This window comes from Gigantopelta aegis, chromosome 8 (genome assembly GCF_016097555.1).
Source record: "Gigantopelta aegis isolate Gae_Host chromosome 8, Gae_host_genome, whole genome shotgun sequence".
NCBI classification, from domain to species: Eukaryota; Metazoa; Mollusca; class Gastropoda; order Neomphalida; family Peltospiridae; genus Gigantopelta; species Gigantopelta aegis.
Window position 1 is genome coordinate 21,979,722 of NC_054706.1, and position 22,024 is coordinate 22,001,745.

At 40.3% G+C, this 22,024-nt stretch overlaps 1 protein-coding gene across 1 annotated transcript in view; it reads right to left on the reverse strand.

Moving 5' to 3' along the window:
- The window catches only part of LOC121378810 (neuronal acetylcholine receptor subunit alpha-5-like), a 111,439-nt gene extending 90,779 nt beyond the window's left edge, over positions 1-20,660 (reverse strand). Inside the window, exon 1 of the mRNA XM_041507136.1 lies at positions 20,527-20,660. Coding sequence (XP_041363070.1) covers positions 20,527-20,576 — 50 coding nt within the window. The 5' untranslated portion in view covers positions 20,577-20,660. The remainder of the gene's footprint in view (positions 1-20,526) is intronic.
- Between the last annotated feature and the right edge of the window lie 1,364 nt (positions 20,661-22,024).

A 22,024-nucleotide genomic window follows, 5' to 3' on the forward strand; every position in this document is an offset into this window, starting at 1 on the left:
AGACGCTGTTTTGGGGGAGCAGTGCAAGAGTTTGGGTTGCGTGAACAATACACTCTGATGGGTATCGGTAAGAAAAAACCCACACATCGCCACATAATCGTGCTGGCTACCCTGATAAGATAGCTCAAACCATGATATTTGTAACACAGACCATGACATTAGCGGGTCCAGAGGGTGTCATTGGTGTCCCGTAACCCACCGCCCGCCCCGCCCCGGCCTGAGGTGCCCTTTTTAATTATAAATTTTAAAAATTAATCATCCACAAAATAGGGTAACAGGACAGTAGTAAAACTGCACTAAATTGCCCTGAGCACGCGACTATGAGAATCTTTATTTCAACAAGTTTCAGACTAATATGTCCCGGATCCCGAACCCCCTACACATTTCGCTTCCTTTTTCGTCAAACTCAGATTATCTTTTTCAAAACTGTGGGATCCCCACCTTTACAAAATCATGGATCCGTCCTTGCATGAAATGCTCATAAACATTGTAAAGACGTCATTTGTCTGCCGAGAGTTATCAATACTATGCCCGTTGTACTTCAAGCGAACGTTTTACGACTGAGCAATATTCCTTTTTCAATGGTGGTTCCCTTGCACTGAATAAATAGCTGTTTATCTTTATTTCGTGCAACTCTTCTAACGCACCAGCCCTACTTTATCACCAGTCGTGTAACACAGGTTTGAACAGGGAGGGGTGAGATTACGTTTTCATTAAGATACATCAAAGTACATTTCCACTTACGGTTCATACACCTTTCTAACTCTGTATGAACAAAGCATCAACGTATTCAAAACAGTATGTAGGGGCGGGGCGTAACTCAGTGGTACAACGCTCGCCTGAGGCGCGACCGATCTAGGATCGATTCCCGTCGGTGGGCCCATTAGGCTATTTGTCGTTCTAGCCAGTGCTCCACAACTGGTTTAACAAAAGCCGTGGTATGTACTGTCTTGTCTGTAAAAGAGCCTCTGCTGCTAATAAAATTGATTTAAAACAACATCAGGCGGAGTTTAACATTACGTTTGACAAAGTCGTGACTTCTCTCACGAAACGAAGTCAAATATTTTCTATTGCAAGGCCGTTACGACCCTGGGGCCCATTTCACTAAACATCGGAAGTTTACGTCTGCTACTAGCAGTTATACGGGTCGTGCGTTCACACGTTTTTGGCATCAATTTAACGCAGAAAATTACATCATTACAGAAGCTGGAGTATTTTAAGGGCAAAAGAAAATGAAATATGTGTATTTCTAACTATATTTGTCGAACTATAATAGTAACAAGAACTGTGGTTTAGTCGTAGATTTACATTTACGTACGAAACTAGGCTTACGATGTTTTGTGAAATTGGGCTCAGGACACCTTTTAAGTATTTCTGACTTGACAAATAGCAACGAACACAAGACGAGAGGTCAATTATAGATCTGTTTTTCTTCTACTTTTTTTTCGGGGGGGGGGGGGGGCGAGTTAAGATTTTAAGGATGATTTACATTATAATATGGGTTAAAAGCGATCTGACTTGTTACTGAATACAATGTATCTGAACAGAAAGGCAATCTTCCGCGTTTGTTTGAAATACGACGCGTCGAAGGATCGAGTCCCATACGGGAAGACTGACCTCAAACCAGTCTTTGAACTTTCATGACCCAGGTGACAAAGGTCGCATTAATTGCTGTGCTGTATGCGGTGGTAGGGTGTGTGTGCTAGACACCCTTAGTGCTAATGAAAGCTGAAATTATTGGTGTTGAGATGCAGGGTTCTTCTCTCATTTTCTATACCAAGTGTTTTGAGTATCAGGAGTAAAACATTTAACAGACGTTGAATAAATCAGTTCCTCGTGTCTATAGGTAGACGCACATCATGAATTCAAACTCTGATATCGATCATCTTTATTTTAAAAAGACCAACAGTTACTGAAAATGTTTTCTTTGAAAAAGGGGCGGGACATAACCCAGTGGTAAAACGCTCGCTTGATGCGCGGTCGGTTTGGGATCGATCCCCGTCGGTAGGTCCATAGGGCTATTTCTTGTTCCAGCCAATGCACCACGACTGGTAAATCAAAGGTCGTGGTATGTGCTATCCCGTTTGCGGGAAAATGCATATAAAAGACCCCTTTCTGTATTAGAGTACATTTAGCGGGTTTCCTCTGATGACTATATGTCAAATGTACTCTAGTGATCTCGTTCAAGAACCCAAACTTGTTTTTCTCTTCTTTTTTTCTTTGAAGGATAAGAGAAGTCTGGGTTTTTTAACATAACCTCTGCCCTTGTCAGAGATGTGTGTGTCCACGATAGAAACACCTTCCAAAGGTGTGACCGTTTTATTGGCTCCAGCACATTCTCTTGGCGGAACGTGACAAATCAATGCCCAGCACTGCGACCACTGGTTATTATATTAATGGTGTGAAGTTCCAATCACTCGGCTATACGTAGTCTACGGTGACCTTCTGTTTCTGTTAATGCAGGCGACATCATCTGATGACCAACACTCGCCCAACATATTGTTTTGTCTTTGAATATTGCGCAGTCTTGTTCGTTTGAAAGGTGTCAGGTTAAGTGGGGCGACGGGTTAAGGCTACAAACTACCCTGCACTAGGTGAAGCGGTGTCATGGATTCGTTGAAGAACGTAGTGTTCGCTACAAGACGTAGCCCAACACATTGGTTTTAATTAGAGACGCTTTTCGTGTGAGCGTGTCCATTCCCAAAGTAAATGCAACTGATTGTTTCTGGACACTGGTAATTGTTATGTTAATTCTCTTTTCTTTTGATTCAAGTTGAAGGCTGTTTTAACACCGTTTACCCTCGGTATTCTAAATTAAATTATGGCGGCTAAATAATGAGATTACGGCACGTAGTATTTCAAAACGTCCCTAGAGATGAGCACTGTATTAACACGTCAACATTATATAACAGGGTAAACCAAACGTCTGTCAGTAACCATTTTGGCATTTAATATAGCAAGAACAATGTTTTGATTTAGTAAACTAGTCGGGGAGGCAGTTATCTTGATGGTGGTGCAAGAAGGATGGAATATCAGTGAAGGATCTCCTCGTTAGTCACTGTCCTCCTATAGACTAGATAGAGATTCATAGAATCAACCACTATTTTCCCAAACGTCCATTCGACTCTGCATTGAGCAGAGACACGGCCCTGATCTCGTATTACGGTTTTGTCGTTCAGACTGTATAACAAAGTGTATGAATTTGGTCTATATAATATCATTATTAGAAAATATGTTTGCATTACTATCATTCCATTTACACAGTTGGGCTTTCGGAATAACGAAAACATATTGTGTATTATCTGCACTCAGAATGTTTTATACGCAATTCAGCCAAGTCATTTTGTTGGACAACTTTTCTCAGTCAGTGTTCATATCATCATCTGACGCATAATCATCCACGGCCCCTGTGACGGAGCCAGCCGTCTGCACATTAACTTTTGACCGGGGTCTGAAACAACTGGAGTAGCACTTTAATGTTCGAAAGCCAGTACATGGAGTAATTAACCCAAGAAGGTTCCCTGTATTAGTTAGATGGTATTTGTATTGTTGGTAGTTTTAGAGAATTAGTGTGGCCATTATTTCGCCACTCGTCCATAAATGGTAGGACTGCCAGAGATGGGACCCATCTGCCAAGAATCCAACTAGGGGATATAAGCTGAGAGTTCGTTCTGTATAGGAACTTGGGGTGGCAAGCACGTATAGAGAGGTGGTGGAAACGCTGTCTGCTGGGCGAACTTTATTAGTCCAGTGGACATAGGTAACTATATTTTACTGCTCTGTAGTAACTGAAAGGTATTTTGTTGTGGCATTCAAGTATTATAACTATGTGTATTCTTGTTTTGCTCAGTGGGGGGAGGACAGCTGGTAATCTAAGTCAGACCGACTAAAGTAAACTGTAGGCGTCGCTTACCCCCAAAAAAAATATATGGAGGTTATAATATCTATAACTGGTAATCCTAATATCATGACCTGGTAAATTATAGGTCCTCTGAATATTGGATGTAGAGAAGACTGAGGATAATAATTAATTATTCTAAGGTTGGGTTACGGTTTATCTGTGAGTGGTAGCTATATCCCTAATTGCCAAGTGATTAAGTTTACGTGTGGTGCTCAGCCTAGAGGTGGTGTGACACCGGTTTTAACTGGCCATGTAAGTGCTGTAACACTTACCTGGTATTATAGAATACATATTTGAAACTAAACTTGTGTTGTTGTCTTTCTAGTGAATTTAACGTGGGTTAATAGTAAATATAAATACGATCCTGTTCCTTGAATACCCCTAGAGCCAAGCCACTCGGGTAGAAAACTACCCGATACAGGGAGATCTATTTGTATAAGTTGGGGATATTTGGAAAAATGCTGTTACATCCATTGCGGGCTTCTGATTCTGTTACCGGGGAACTAAGTGGTGGGAGCAGTTGCCGGTAACGGCGTTTAGAACCCCGTGACAGCCCCCTCCCACGAATTGATCGTAGCGCTAATATCACCTTAATAGCATAATTACCGTATGCACTTAAAGTGATCTTAGCGCTCAGATCGCTTCGTGGATCGAGGCCCAGGACAGTTGACGAGATATGTTCTAGCAGCATGAATAATCTGTTTAACAGTGCAAAGATTGGAACAACAGAACCATTAACACTTTACAATTCTTATCTCTACACAAGTAAGGGTCAAAGAGACATTACAGCAAGGCCATGACTATTACCATGTAATGCCTAAAGAAAAACTGCCTGGTCTTAGAACGCACCCTCCATACTTAGCTTTTGTAGCAGGACTGCCACCCCCACTTCCAAAGACTGGGATCTTCCTGCAGGAACACGATTGTGTGGCATATTTGTTGATGTTACTACCTGATTGTCGTTTGAACAGACTAGTCATCTTGTTTGGGTTGACGGGAGTTTAATGTTCAACTTTCAGCGTCCAGTTACAACTTGATAGTTCATATACCATTGTATTCGCAGTTGCGCCATTACATTATATCACTATAGGAAGCAGTTTCTCTGTTTTGGGTCTTTTCTGATTCTGTCTTTCTTGTTTTCCTTACTTTTAAGTAGTTGCTATTCAATATGTTATAGTTTTGGGATTGAGCGGTATGACTGAAATACAACCCGTTCAGTCACCTGTAAACATCTTGGGGGTCGGGTGTTCAGCTTAGGCAACTGCTTGAAACATTCAATGCCTTTTTTTCGCAAATCAAAGCACTGCAACAACTTAGCTGAACCTTCCATGCAAAGCATCGAGACTATCTGAGCCTGCAAATACAGGAATTACTGGCTGGTTTTGTTTTGGTCACAGCGTCATCATGCACTGATTAGCGTTGAAAAACACAACTGTTTGTCATCAATTCCACAGTAACAAGACAATTAGTATATCTGGGGCCTAATTCACAAAGCTCTCTTAGGCTCTGCTAAACACCGAAGCATCCTCTTTGCAAGTCTTTTTGCATTGCACTGCGATATCGCAAATTTGTGAGAGTTTAGTGAATTAGGCCCCTGGACGACAAAACCGTAATATGTTATCAGGGCCGTATCTCTGTACAATGCAGAATCGAATGGGCATTTGGTAAAATAGTGCTTGATTCCATGAATCTCTATCTAGTGCCTCGTCTATAGGAGGTCAGCAACTCCCGAGGAGATCCTTTTCTGGACATTTTATTCCTCTTGCACCAACACAAAGATGACTGCCACTCCCAGACTAGTTTATGAGGGAGGAAAAAATAGAAAGAAATGTTTTATTTAACGACGCACTCAACACATTTTATTTACGGTTATTTGGCGTCAGACATATGGTTACGGATAACACAGATTTTGAGAGGAAACCCGCTGTCGCCACTTCATGGGCTACTCTTTCCGATTAGCAGCAAGGGATATTTTATTTGCGCTTCCCACGGACAGGATAGCAGAAACCATGGCCTTTGTTGAACCAGTTATGGATCACTGGTCGGTGCAAGTGGTTTACACCTACCCATTGAGCCTTGCGGAGCACTCACTCAGGGTTTGGAGTCGGTATTTGGATTAAAAAGTCCATGCCTCGACTGGGATCCGAACCCAGTACCTACCAGCCTGTTGACCGATGGCCTAACCACGACACCACCGAGGCCGGTATGAGGGAGGAAGATGTTTACGTGTAGCTGCTTCGTTGTGGTTGTTAGGAAACTGATTTATAGTGTTGGGTATCGGTTGAAATTTTATCATCACCATTTGAATTATAAGCACTTTGCAATCTATCGTCGTCTTCATTGGAATAGACCCTACAAATCACTAAATGTACCTTTAATAACTACTCAATATCCTTTTTTCTTCAAATACACATCAAACACAATCATCAGCTCCAACATATTTATTTCAAATCCATCATCTAACCTGGAGGAATAATTACAGTTAACATTTCCCCACACAATCGATTATTGATTTGTTTTAATCGATCATCACATCCGTAAAGCCGATAAATGTTAGATTACAATCGATCATTGGAACATCACAGCTGATTTATACCAATCTGATGTAACAGAGCCGCGTTCCCTGTAGATACAAGAACATTCTTATAGCCTAATTCTCAATGAGTCGATGTTCTGCTTGCTGAAGACATTTTCAGCCTGCCTTTGGTCTTGCTCTTGCTAACCGGCCTCGGTGGCGTCGTGGTTAGGCTATCGGTCTACAGGCTGGTAGGTACTGGGTTCGGATCCCAGTCGAGGCATGGGATTTTTAATCCAGATACCGACTCCAAACCCTGAGTGAGTGCTCCGCAAGGCTCAATGGGTAGGTGTAAACCACTTACACCGACCAGTGATCCATAACTGGTTCAACAAAGGCCGCGGTTTGTGCTATCCTGCCTGTTGGAAGCACAAATAAAAGATCCCTTGCTGCTAATCGGAAAGAGTAGCCCATGTAGTGGCGACAGCGGGTTTCCTCTCAAAATCTGTGTGGTCCTTAACAATATGTCTGACGTCATATAACCGTAAATAAAATGTGTTGAGTGCGTCGTTAAATAAAACATTTCTTTCTTTCTTTCTGCTCTTGCTCTTGCTCAGAAGAACCGTAAATTGTGTTGAGTATTTCACTGCGTAGAAATATTCTTTGAACTCCCACTCTCTCGCTTAGATAGCTTTTTGTTACATTATAATGCTTATTAAATACGATAGGAACTGCAATTCAATTAATTGCTATGTAATGATATGGATTAAGTGATTGATAAATCGTTGACTGTTTTCAACTGACAACTTTTGGTAAATGTTGAACTACAGTCATACCGTTTATGGCATGGTGACCACTGGACATCAAAACAGAAGGTAATGATAGCTTTGTTTAAAACGAGTAAAAGATACATCCAAATTAGAATGCTAGGATGATTTATAAAAAAAAAAAAAATGTTTTATTTAACGACGCACTCAACACCTTTTACTTAGGGTTATATGGCGTCAGACATATGGTTAAGGACCACACAGATATTGAGAGAGAAAACCCGCTGTCGGCAGTTCATGAGCTACTCTTGTTCGATTAGCAGCAAGGGATTTTTTGCATGCACCATCCCACAAACAGTGTAGTACATATCACGGCCTTTGATATACCAGTTGTGGTACATTGGCTGGAACGAGAAATAGCCCAATTGGTCCACCGACGGGGATCGATCCCAGACCGACCTCGCATCGTCCCGCCCAGTATAATTTATTTTCTACATCAGCACTGTGGTTGCAAGACTAGACACTTTGATTTGTACAGTCGAATATTGTACAAACATTTAGGAACAGAACTTAATACACGAGGTTGTGATCTATCTAAATTAATATTAACTTTTTCTACATCAGCACTGTGGTTGCAAGACTAGACACTTTGATTTGTACAGTCGAATATTGTACAAACATTTAGGAACAGAACTTAACACACGAGGTTGTGATCTATCTAAATTAATATTAACTTTTTATACAGAAGACTTTGCCTCCCGATGCCAAATGATTATTTTTATCGTGCAAATATTCAATTAAAAGTTTACGCACGCTGTCCTCGGCAACTTGGTATGTCTGTAAGAACAGAAGCTAATGGTTAGTAGTTAGTGGTTAGTGAGAGAGAAAGGTCGATGAAGAGTTCTTACACACATGTATAAGTCAATCACAATATGAACTACACAGTTTTCGGTGATTTTGTGGTCCAGATAGCTGTGGGTGCCCATGCCAGCGTGTTTGAACCTTAATTGGATATAAGCACAAAAAATAAGTATTAGTGGATAAATGAATGGATGAATGAATGAATGAATGAATGACTATTTAACGACACCTCAGCACAAAAATATACATCGGCTATTGGGTGTCACAAAAGGTAAGTATATGAAACTATTATTTATATAATTGTGTAAATGAATGAAAGAAAGAAATGTTTTATTTAACGACGCACTCAACACATTTTATTTACGGTTATATGGCGTCAGACATATGGTTAAGGACCACACAGATTTTAAGAGGAAACCCGCTGTCGCCACTACATGGGCTACTCTTTCCGATTAGCAGCAAGGGATCTTTTATTTGTGCTTCCCACAGGCAGGATAGCATAAACCATGGTCTTTGTTGAACCACTTATGGATCACTGGTCGGTGCAAGTGGTTTACACCTACCCACTGAGCCTTGCGGAGCACTCACTCAGGGTTTAGAGTCGGTATCTGGATTTAAAAATTCCATGCCTCGACTGGGATCCGAACCCAGTACCTACCAGCCTCTAGACCGATGGCCTAACCACTACGCCACCGAGGCCAGTGTAAATGAATGAAGACATGCATTATGATTCGGGTATTTATTGCGGTCGCAAAAAATAGCCTACAGTTTACAGTTTCGTTGCATAAACGTCTAGTGTTTACATTTACAATTACACACATACGTGTGCAGTTCAGATATATTTATGAGAGCCTTTTAGAGTTGTATTGTTACAAATAAATATTAACTGAACATAATATAACTCACAAAGAAGAAATTGTTGGAATGGTAGTGTTTACAAATCTAAATTAAAGTTAAAGTTTGTTTTGTCTAACGACACGACTGGAGCACATTGATTTATTAATCATCGGCTGTTAGAAGTTAAATATCTGGTAATTGTGCCGTAGTCGTAGAGAGGAAACTCGCTATAGCTTTCCATTAGTATCAAGAAATGTTTTTCTATGCACCATCCCAGATAAGATAGTACATACTTATCGGAAGTCGGACTCTGGATAGGCGTGTTCGAAACCCTAGTGGTATAAGAGCACGTTAAACTAGTTATCTATCTACCATCCCACAGGCATGACAGCACATACCACGACTTTTGAAATACCAGTCGTGGTGCATTGGCTGATCCCAAACCAAACAAATCTAGGAAAATGTTATGTAACCATTCGACAAATTGCGCTCATTGCTCACAGCTGGTTAAGCATGCTCACCATGCATTTACTGTTTTGCAGTTGGTTAACTGGGTTCTGTCTCTTTTTTATTTCAGGCGAGAATTACAACAGTCATTTGTGTGACTGTTGCTAGTAACAATATTCCCGGCGTCCCTTAAGTAATCATCTGCCATTGTCATTTACATATAGATGAAATTAACTATCGACATTAACTTACCACCCTTCATGCTATTCAAACACTGCCTGTTATCGTTTTCAACCTCGAACTGAGCAGTGTATCGACCAAGAGACAATATTTTTATAATCATGAATAATGAATTTTGTTTTATCCCAGCTGGCACAGCAGGGAGGTTCTTTTTTATATAATAATATAAATAAATCCAAATTGTTTAATTAATTTTTTTGAGTGGCTATTGGTAAAACAATGTTTGACACGTTTACATATTATAATCCTTGTTTGTTTGTTTGGGGGGGGGGGGTTTGGGGTTTTTTTTTTCAAAGCTAACATATAATTTCGTTATATTACTATTAATGGCACATCACCTACCCACTGAGCCGTTAATTAATAACTTATAGTGTTCTCTTCATGACGGATATTTACAATGTGGTGGATTTTTAATGAAGGCATGACTTACCATGAATCATCTTTTAATTTGTCATGTTTCAGATACGTGTTCAAACATATACATACTCACACAGACATACACATAGATGCGTGAAGACAGACGGACAGACGGGCAGACACGTGGATAAGTAGATAGATAGATAGATAGATAGATAGATAGACAGATAGATTTATAGATAGATGCAGAAAGACAGAGAGACATAGTGGCTTTACACCTACCCACTGAGCCATTAAGAACTCGCTCTGGGTTGCGAACGCTGTACCTACCAGTCTGTAGTCCGATGACTTAATCACTGCGCCACCGAGGCCGATGTCCCTCTATTTGCAATTAGAGTTCTATATATATTACCCAGGCATACTGTTGCTAAACTAGACAGAAATTCGGGTTACGAATGTTGTGTTAATTGGACGGATTTATGTGATTGTTGTCAGACTCTTTGGCCCTTCAAATGTTAATAAACGTCTGGCTTATGGGCTCTTGACTGGCGGACGTGTTTGATGTTCCCGGGCGTCGCCGCGTGGCCCCCAGATAGTGAACGCACTGTGTTCATCAGATGTCGGGGATGCATTACGCTGGACTCTAACCCGAAGCTAATTGACTACTATTTATTCGTTTCCACTAAATTATGGATAAGTAATCTGGTAAATGGCTTTCTGACAGACACGTGTTTGCTCTAACGGTAAAACTAGATTGCAGGTAATGAAGACACCGTCTTTGATTGGTGGCACTTGCAGGAAATCTAGTGCTCAGTGATTATCATTTAATGATTAGAAAGCGTCAAAGATTGAAATTTGTGTTTGGTATCGGAAACAGATTCTGCACCGAATGCGCTTTGATGTTGTTTGGTGTAGGCGTTAATAATTAGGGGGTTTCGTGGGGATTTTCTTTTTCTAAACAGATGAAAGCTGGACTATATGATATATGCATGGTGCAATGTCAAAACAGTGGTCGACTGGTTATAATCACAAACAAATATATCATCAAATTAGACACATGTGTATGCAGAATTATAAGAATCCATCATATGCGGCCATATGGGATAGCAAAAGTGCGTCCGATATGGAAATTTCGGTCTGGCACCAGGCTTACCGGGTCCCCGACTTGTCACGGGTGTACTTTGTTGTAACCAATATGACTGCATAATTATGCTAGATTACTTTATCTCCCATCCATTCGGTTAATAAACTGCTATTTTACACAAACAAAGAAAGAGGGTTCAAAACGTAACTTTCTATTTTTCCATTGTATCTCACATGAGCTACTTTTGTCTTGCATATGCTGGGTTAAGAGAAAAATGCCTTCATCACCGCCGCGTAGTATTTTATAAACAGTTTACCACAACATGTAAGATGTGGTACTTAATAACCTATGCGTAGCCCAGTGTTAAAGCGTTCGCTTGATGCGTGGTCGGTCTGGGATTGATCCCCGTCGGTAGACCCACTGGGCTATTTCTCGCTCCAGCCAGTGCACCACGACTGGTATATCAAATGCCGTGGTATGTGCTATCCTGTCTATGGAATGGTGTATATAAAAGATCCCTTGCGGCTAATCGAAAAGAGTAGCCCATGAAGTGGCGACATCGGGTTTCCTCTCTCAATATCTGTGCGGTCCTTAATCATATGTTCGACGCCATATAACCGTAAATAAAATGTGTTGAGTGCGTCGTTAAATAAAACATTTCCTTCCTTAATACGCTATCATACTTGAACACATTCACTGGGGGGATCTCGGAGAATGTGCCCAAGCTAGTCGTGCTTGAACCTTCAGTAGATGTGAGCACAAGTCAAATGGCTGATTGATTGATCATATGTTCCGTGTTTGTTTCATGTGTTAAATAAAATGTAACACTACAGATTGACAAGATAACATATATAATGCATGTTTTAAGTTTTAAAATTCCAACTTAAAACTGTTGTTAATGTCTGACTATCTCACATCACTAACTCGCATGAACTCGTAATACTACAATAGACGTGATCTCTGGATTGTCCGCACCTACTGTAAACAGTATTAAAATACAGAAATACACTATTTGGGGTTTGTTCCTTAGTCTTCTTTGTGGATTATGGGATAAACAATATTTTTATGACAAAAGATATCGGTGTTTGTTTGTTGTTGTTTTGTTTTTTTTGTAGGTTTTTTTTTGGGGGGGGGGGGGGGGTTGTGGGGGGGGGGTGGGGGGGGGGTGTGTTATAAGCCGAATGACGAGTTTATGAACATAACAATGGAGTTAGTTCCCCTTATTTTCAAGCGTAACTATTTTTGCTAGGCGTATTCCACGTGTCTCTGTAACATGAGGCATTTCTGTCTTACACCGCCACCACCATCACCACCATCACAACAACCACCACCATCACAACTACCGTCACATCCATCACAACTACCATCACATCCATCACAACCATCACAGCCACCACCATCACAACCACAACCATCACCATCACAACCACCACCACCACCACCACCATCATTATAACCATCACCATCACAACCACCACCATCACAATCACCACCACCACCGCATAGTACATGTGTACTTTAAAACCGGTACAAAACAATTTACAAAAATGTATAACACCCATGTCCCCTTCTAAGCAAAACACATTGGTAATGCATGTAAGTGCAACGCTCAGACAAGTATTTTGCTGGGGGGGGGGGGGGGGGGGGGGGGGGTTTGGACGTCCAATAGCCGATGATAAGACAAAACAATCAATGTGCTCTAGTGGCGCCGTTAAATAAAACACACTTTACTTTTTTTGTGCAATTTTATGCTTCGTCCAACAGGCGAAATGGTCTGAAGACGTCATTGTACCGACTGCATGCGCAGGAACAATCACAGATCTGTCAACAATCGTAATTATTGAACAGATAAACAATGTGACCGAGTGGGGAGATGCATGCCAAACTTTCCCTTGAGGCTTTGTTTTAATAATTTAAATACGATTTATCGATTGTCCATTTATTAATGGTCGAAACTATTTTACTAGAATGCCCAGTGGATATTCTGAAATTCCATTAAAACTTGTGAAACGCTAGCGTTTGTATTAAATCTGCGATCACAAACAAACACTGTATTGTACTTGTTTGACGTATGGAACAAATTATGCAAAACAAACGTTACGAGTAAATGATCACTGTTTATCGATGGTACCAAGGCTTAATTAATCAACGGCTGTAAAACGTAACTATTACAAGCATAGGCTTCTGCAACTCCTTGCAATTAATTATACTGGTTAAACACATTTGAGAACGATCTGGCGTGATTCCTTTCTTGTGTTTTGTTAATTTCTGTCGTCTTATGCTTCAGTCTATCCTGTTGATACTAGTCCTATATGTCTTATGCTTCAGTCTATCCTGTTGATACTAGTCCTATATGTCCTTATGCTTCAGTCTATCCTGTTGATACTAGTCCTATATGTCTTATGCTTCTTCCTTTTCTTCTTACTAGTCCTTTTTCTTCAGTTTTTCATTAGTTAAATGTGTAAAACTAGTTTTGAATTGACAAAAATAATGGATGAATGAACGTAAAATATTTTGAATTGAAAAAATGAACGAATTTTTTTTACATGACTTCTCTCTCTCTCTCTCTCTCTCTCTCTCTCTCTCTCTCTCTCTCTCTCTCTCTCTGGTAGGGGATGGGACGTAGCCCAGTGATACAGCGCTTCCGTAACGCGCGGTCGGTCTAGGATCGATCCCCGTCGGTGGACCCATTGGGTTATTTCTCGTTCCAGCCAGTGCATATAAAAGATCCATTGCTGCTAATAGTAAAGATTAACCCATGAAGTGGCGACAGCGGGTTTCCTCTTTCAATATCTGTGTCGTCCTTAACCATATGTCCAACGCAATATAACCGACTCAAACATCAAAGCTAACATGATAATAACTGGTAAATGAGACCTTTCATTATACAGTTCCTTTACGGTTGACTCACTTTTATACACATTATTCTAATAAAGTTCTGTGGATGTTAAAAACAAATCCTTTTCGGAGACTAAACTGTACACAACATTAACATTTATATAATGTGTGTAAGTGTGTTAATACGTCTTCGTGTAGGCTGAATCGTTTTCCTGGAATTGTCACTTTAAATTGTTACAAGAGCTTCCTCTATCTCGGCCGAAGTCTGTGTTTGACATTTGCGCCAAAAATAGTGATCAAGTGCCGACTGCGATAAATTGATTGACCCATAGTCACTTGTTTCATTCGGCGGAGTGTGCATTAGATATGACCCGGTGTTGATCTTTTCAGTTACCAATGCACGATGTCTACACAAGAAAGGAAAATTAATATAAGTAATGTTTGTTAATGGTTAATCTCAAAGTTGACCTACTCGAGACGGTTTTCATGAATTGGGGTTGGCAGCCACTTCATTTAATAATCCCATAAGATGGCAACAAGCGAATTGGCAGTGCTTCCAAGTGCATTCAAAAAGGTTTTATGGAAGACATTTATGGTATATTTCCCGATTTTACTGGCTAATGTGGTGTCTAATGCTTTGCGATTTTGTTTTACCTTGTGAATGCTTTTGATGAAAATAGTGTACAATTATAGTATGTTTACCGATGCAATGCTATTTTTTGTTGAAAATCTTGTAGATATACGTATTTCAATTTTTAAATTTATTCATTTGTATATGTGATAACAATGGACTTGGCAATTATTTGTGGGTGTCCATAGTGTGTCAGGGACTAATCGCCACCCATGCATGAGTGCATGTTACCACGATTTTGTCAAAACATCCCTTGGATTTTGTTTCATTCTGATATAAAAATGTAATTGTTGGACCTGTTGTGGTTACACTTTTATTGTGTGGAATATGCTTTTTTTTATATGGAATTATATAATTAAAGTTAATTACGTTAGGAAATATAACCTTTACCCCATACGTGTTACAAATAAACAAATATGTGCTACCTAACACTTGAAGATTATTTTGAGAATGGTATACGTGTGTTGGAGGGCTGCAATTTGGCTATAGTCATCTTCATAATCATCACCTGTTTCAAATGTTTGTCTTGCTATAATTGCCACTTCCCGGCGCTTAATAGACTCTCCCACCCCCGGTCATCTCCAGCACACTGGCTAAAAGGTCAGGTATGGCGATATTATGTATTAAACTCAAGTACATTTTGCCAGAAATTGTGCATGCTGAACAATTCTCTCCAATGCTTCGCGCCATGCCAAACTAGCAAAATGGAAGTAATTTGATGCGCTATTTCCAAATCTAATTACGAATATTTAGCTCCGAGTGACCACGGCAATGGGCATTGTCCTCAGAAGTATTGGCTCTCGTGTGCAAAAAGAAAATTTATCCAATTTGTGTGAATTTACCGTCATTAATTCATTGAGAGGTCCATTTTGTGGCAGACAGCTGATTGATATACGTTTAAAATCAAACTAAATGGCAGGTGCGCTGAATTCGCGCGATCTTGATTACCATCGAATACGTTCATCTCTTGATGGGGTCATCTATGCATACAGTTATATATATAATTATATTGGCACGATAAGTTTCTATATTTTCAGTCACTTACCAAAGGAATGAACATTGTTCAAAATTACGTATTCTTTTATTTTCAGTTGATTATTCTAATTTTTAAAATCGTTTTAAAAACAAGTTTTAATTTAAAAATAAGAAATAAATTGTTATTTAAAAACGATTTTGTTTTGTATAGGTGACAAGGCATTCAAAGCATGTAGACATACTACTATGGAAAAAGGTATAGTTATGAAATAAAACAGCTAATTGTATTAATGTTTCGTTTTACGTGAATTGCAGGATATATAAAATAACTGGTTACTGACTTAAAATATCGTCTTTAGCCTACTCAGCCCGATATCTTAAGACAGTCTGTCTGTCTGTCTGTCTGTCTGTCTCTCTCTCTCTATCTCTCTCTCTCTATCTCTCTCTCTCTCTCTCTCTCTCTCTCTCTCTCTCTCTCTCTCTCTCTCTCTCTCTCTCTCTCTCTCTCTCTCTCTCTCTCTCTCTATATATATATAGATATATATATATATATATATATATATATATATATATATATATATATATATATATATACTCTGTCAAAAAGAAACGCATAGGCGAAATATTCATGGAATTATTTCTTTAATACAAAGTGGCATAATTTCGTTATTTATGATCGTATCACAGTCACATTTGACATGAGTGTGTGACAATGTTCTTGCTATGGACTGGCGGCAGCGCAGGTGTTTTCGTCACCAAACAGCGTCGCATGAAGGTGCTGAAATCAGTACCTTGTGTGGCCACTAGCAGCAGCAATCACTGCGCGACATCTCCTTGGCATAGACTGAATGAGTGAATCCGGGCACGTGGAATCCTAGCCCATTCTTCCTGCAGTGCATGTGACAGTTGCGGAAGCGTCTGAGGCTCCGGGTCACGCTGGTGTACACGTCTGTCCAGTTCGTCCCATAGATGGGTTGAGATCTGGCGATCTTGATTGCCATGGCAGCACATTAATGTTCTCATTCTGTAGGAAATCCATTGTTACGCGTGCCGTATGCGGCATTGTCCTGCTGAAAGAGTTCTCTCTGTCGATCCAAAATGGGAAGCATGTGACGGCGGTAGCGTACAGCTGTCAGCTTGCCTTGTACGAACACAAGTTCACTTTTGCCGGTGTATGAGATGGCTCCCCACATCATGACACTCCTTCCACTGAATCTGTCAAATTGGGCGACGCAGTTGTTGGCAAAACGTTCATTGCGGCGTCTGTAAACACGCTGTCGTCCATCACGTCGCTGTAGAATGAAACGTGACTCGTCGCTGAACCATACTCGCCGCCAGTTTCCCAAGTTCCACCCCTGTACATTCGTGTACCAGCGAACACGTAAATGTCGATGCTGACGTCGCAGGACGGGGCCAACATACGGTCTCCTAGCCCGTAAACCAGCTTCTCGAAGTCGGTTCCGAATGGTTTGTGCAGACACCCTTCTCAAACCAGGTATGCGTCCAGCAGTGTTCGTTGCTGTGGCAGGTGACGCAAATGCAAAACCCGGTTGTAGCGATCTTGTGCTGCAGTTGTTATGCGAGGTCTTCCACTTCTGGGCCGGTCTTTAGCTGATTGAAACTGCTGATACCTGCCCCAGAGACGTGAAATGATGCTCTGATGGACGTTCATGTGGCGTGCGACTGCTGACTGCGATTCACCTAACTGGAGGCGGCCTATTGCAATGTTTCGATTCGGCAGGTTTAGTCTTGGCATCTTGTAACTCGTCTACGTCGAAATGGAAATGAGGCATCATTGCGAGCATTGCAGCTTTAAATACCCATCACTACCCCAATTTTTCCCGCGAGTATCACGTGCATTCGCCAAAATCGGACCATTTTACGCCGATTTCCTGCAATTGTCGCACAACGTGCCACAACGTGCGTTAAATTTGTTTTAGGGTGCATTTACGCATGCTGTCCCATTCCAGGAACATTAACAAACATGGTCATTCAGAAACATTGTACAAAAAGACGATATTTTGTAAAATCAAANGGGTGGGGGTTTCACTTTTCTATCTTTCACGCATCTTTCGTTTAGCGTTCCATCAATTTATTCATCAAATGAAATATTGCATTAAAGGTGCTACTTCCATGTATTTATTAAATGCGCATTGATCAGTTAAAAAATGATCCAAATGTATTTGGGATTTGATAATGCCAATCGATTAATTGATTGCATGAATATATGAATGAATGAATGTTTGAATGCATGCATTAATGGAATGACAAATCGATGCACGAATAACTAATATATATTATGTGCATGATAAATCTCTCTCTCTCTCTCTCTCTCTCTCTCTCTCTCTCTCTCTCTCTCTCTCTCTCTCTCTCTCTCTCTCTCTCTCTCTCTCTCTCTCTCTCTCTCTCTCCCCAACCATTAATGATTAACCCCTGTTTGGGACAGATAGTCCAGATAGCTGAACAGCAAAGACACGATTGGGGCGGGACGTAGCCCAGTGATAAAGCGTTCACTGGATGTGTGGTCGGTCTAGGATCAATCCCCATCGAGGGACCCATTGGGGACCCAGGCAATGCTCCACAACTGCTGTAACGAAGGCTGTGATATGTACTATCCTGCCTGTGGAATGTTTATATAAACGATCCCTTTCTGCTAATCGAAAACAGTAGCCCATGAAGTGGCGACAGCGGGTTTCCTTGCTCAGTATCTGTGTGGTCCTTAACCATATGTCTGACAACATATAACCGTAAATAAAATGTTTCGAGTGCGTCGTTAAATAAAAATTTCCTTCCTTTCTTTTCGATTGGCAGCAGACCATATTTTATATGTACCAGCCCACAGACAGGATAGTACATTCCACGTCCGTGGGGCACTGGCTGCAAAGAGAAGTAGCCCAAGGGACGTATCAACCTGGGTCCCTATTTTCGAAGCCATCTTAGCGCTACGAAATCGTAAAACCGTCGTAGGTTGTGACGTCACTACAGCGCACGCCATAGTGACGTCATAGCTTACGATGATTTCAAGCGAGTTCGTCACCACTGGGTGACTTCGTTCTCCAAGTAAACGGCATGCCTGAACTTTTATTCGGTATAAACATGACAATAACCAAATATTAAATGAAAACTATATTATTATGGGTGGGTACTGTGAGAGTTTTTATTGCGATATGTATTGTTTACAGTAGCGTCAACCAACTTTAAGAAAAACACATGCACATTAAGCGATGCCAATAATAAAGAAATGTTTACTTATGTTCAAATATATTTTTTTTTTTAAACTCGTTTTGATTAATAAAGTATTATTTAAATTACCATAAGGATTATTTGTAAATGTAATAGCGAATTTAAAGCCGCACACCCTAGTTCCATCCAGCGAAAATAAATTATAATTTGGTTAATCTACAAACCTGTAACACACTTAGATCACGTTTTTATCAAATGGAGTGAAAAAGCAGGTTTTGTATCGAATATAATACCATGAGAATCCCCATGTCCTAATTGCTTGAAATAATTTTGAAAGTTAGTATTCTGATGTCACCGGTAGATGTCGCTCGAAGCACAATGCCTACGTCACGACAAATTTCACAGACTTGGGGTGCGTTCGTTTCACTTCTCCTGGACATGTTCCAACTGTTCTGTCCTGGTTGTATCCCCTCTCCAGACTTAGCAAAATTATTGGTTTTAAGGGTTTGTAACGTTTTGTATTGAGACACTTACTTGTCTGAACTTTATTGTTACTGAAAATGTTCACGAACTGTGAAGAAAAATCTCACAAATGAACAACAACAAATCGGATGTTGATTGCGCGAACCGTGCACGAGAAAACAAACCGAACCAAAATGATAACGGTCACGTGATATACCAACGTCTGTGACATTGAAATGGAAATATCCCCTCTAAAAAATAGATTGAACCTCGCTTGCTTAACGGTTTTTTCTCGACAGCACGTCTTATGAAAAAATGCAAAAAATTAATTTCGTGGTTTTACAAACATCAGGATTACCAAAAAAGCACTTCAGGTGAATGGAAATGTGTATTCTAAATAATAAAATGTAAGTAAAGTGCAATTTTATTTGTGGAAAATGGGGTTTAATAACGAAAAACAACGCCGTAATGGTTAACAAATAGCCGTAACTAGGGTGTGTCCCTTTAACTGCACGTGATGTACTATTTGTGTAATCTTTTGTATCATATTTGTTTTTCTTTCCTTCACATTCTTTTGTATATAATACATTTCTTTACACTGGTTATCCTTGAATGTATACATGTAGTTTATTTTTACAGCTATGTAATATAGGTCGCCAACTATATTGTATGATGATAGAAGAGGGCCTCGTAAGTTGTCAAACTTGTGCCCAATTCTTTTGTTCTTTGTACAATAAAATATGTTTACAATCAATTTATCATTTGAAACATTAAATATCTGGATCACATCAGATCATGTCAGATCCATGTTTATCTACGAAAACACAGACAGTAAGCTGGTCAAAAGGTTAAAGTATGATTTAGTTAACGACACCACTGGATCACATTGATTTATTAGTCATCGGCTACTGGATGTCAAACATTTGGTAATTTTGACATATAGTACATGTATTAGTCTTGTTTTTGCATTAGTAGCAAGGGCTATTTTATATGCACAATCCCACAGACAAGATAGCACATACCACGGCCTTTGAACGGAACGAGAAACAGCCCAATGGGCCCACCGACAGGCATCGATCCAAGACCGACCGCCCATCAGGCGATCGCTTTAAAACCGGGATAATCTGACAGACCAGGGTTTCCGACCGACAACGGACTTGCATTGAAACCCAGAAATTGCCGAATCTATTTGTACACGTTTATTAACCAATGTATAGTAATATATTTTATTTACACTTTGAATCATAATATATCAGTACAACCGATCACACAGCGCATATTTTAAATACATTTAAATACACAACAGACGAAAAACTAATTAGTAATAATTAATTATTAATTCATTATAATAATATTGGATTCAAAAGAAAAACTAACTCCTAAGTTTTAGTTTAAAGCAAAAAAAAACAACAACTAATAATGTCTTACCTTTTTTCGATGATATTCTCATATGCAATGACCAAATGTTTTCTGGACATACCCCCATGTCAAGTCGACGAACACAAAACAAAAACTAGCCCCCACGCGCACACAATTGCTAGAGTAGTCTCCGTACGGTATTAGAGCACCATGTCGTGTAAATGATTAACAACCCGTGATGATATTTAGATAATGTTTAACGTTATTTTTCCCTACTCGTGTTCAATGGCTCGGCATCGATTCGATATTGAGTTGTGCATAGGTGATAAATAGATACGTTACAGCCAGTGGAAGCGATCAAACGCAGTACGCCATTAGCTTTTTTAAAGCACTAATAAGCGTCGATTGCTGTCTTTTGCGGCTGTGAATGTAAAATTAATCAAAAGCAAATATATTAACTGTGCTTTGATTCCAGGCCGATTATTTGAAAGCCCGCGGACCGACAAATTGCCAGCGAGTGATGGAGATTTCGGAATAATAATGAAATTAGCTAACACTTACTGGAAGTAATCAGATAACCACGATGCATGTTTAATGGGCCCAGGCAATAAACGTTGCACACCTAGAAAGCTATTTGCGGCCATTTAGCCCATTCACTCTGCGCAGTGACGCCTCGCTAAGAGCTGTTACACGCTTGAGACCGAAATGAGAGGGAAAACATTTACGTTCGGTTATTGCTTAAGGATTTGTAATATGTTTAGTGTTTATATTTGTTTTTTGTTTTTTTTAAAGAGCAAGAAGGAGCGCGCATGGGGTTGGGGTGTGGGTTGGGGTGGTAGAGCGATGTAAACTTAATTATGTTTAATATTTTGTTTATTCAGCATCTGTGTCATACAAGGCTCATGCACCTACCCACTGAGCCTTGCGGAGCACTCACTCAGGGTTTGGAGTCGGTTTCTGGATTAAAAATCCCATGCCTCGACTGGGATCCGAACCCAGTACCTACCAGCCTGTAGAGCGATGGCTTAACCACGACGCCACCGAGGCCGGTCCGCGAGCGTTAGAACGACCAGAAACACTTTCGATAAGAGACACTGATATTCAAAACTAGAAAATGCATTTAGTAAAGTCAAGTTTGTTTTGTTTAGCGACACCACTAGAGCACATTGATTTATTAATTATCGGCTATTGGATGTCAAACAGTCTTAGAAAGGAAACTCGCTGCATGTTTCCATTAGTAGCAAGGAATGTTTTATATGCATTTTCCTACAGACAGGACAGAACATAATACGGTATTTGACCAGTTGCGGTGCACTGGTTAGAACGAGAAAAAACCCGGATCCACTTAGGTGGCTCGATCCTTCGCCGCAAGCACCTCGGGCTAGCATTCAAGGGGAGGGATAGAACTCGGTTGGGTGCTATGTCAAAGTTTGACATCCAATAGCCGATGATTAATTAATCAATGTGCTCTAGTGGTGTCGTTAAACAAAACAAACTTGTTTTCTTCCTTTTTTTCAACCGACTGAGCTTAGTCTCTCCTCCCCCCCCCCCCCCCCCCCACCCCGGT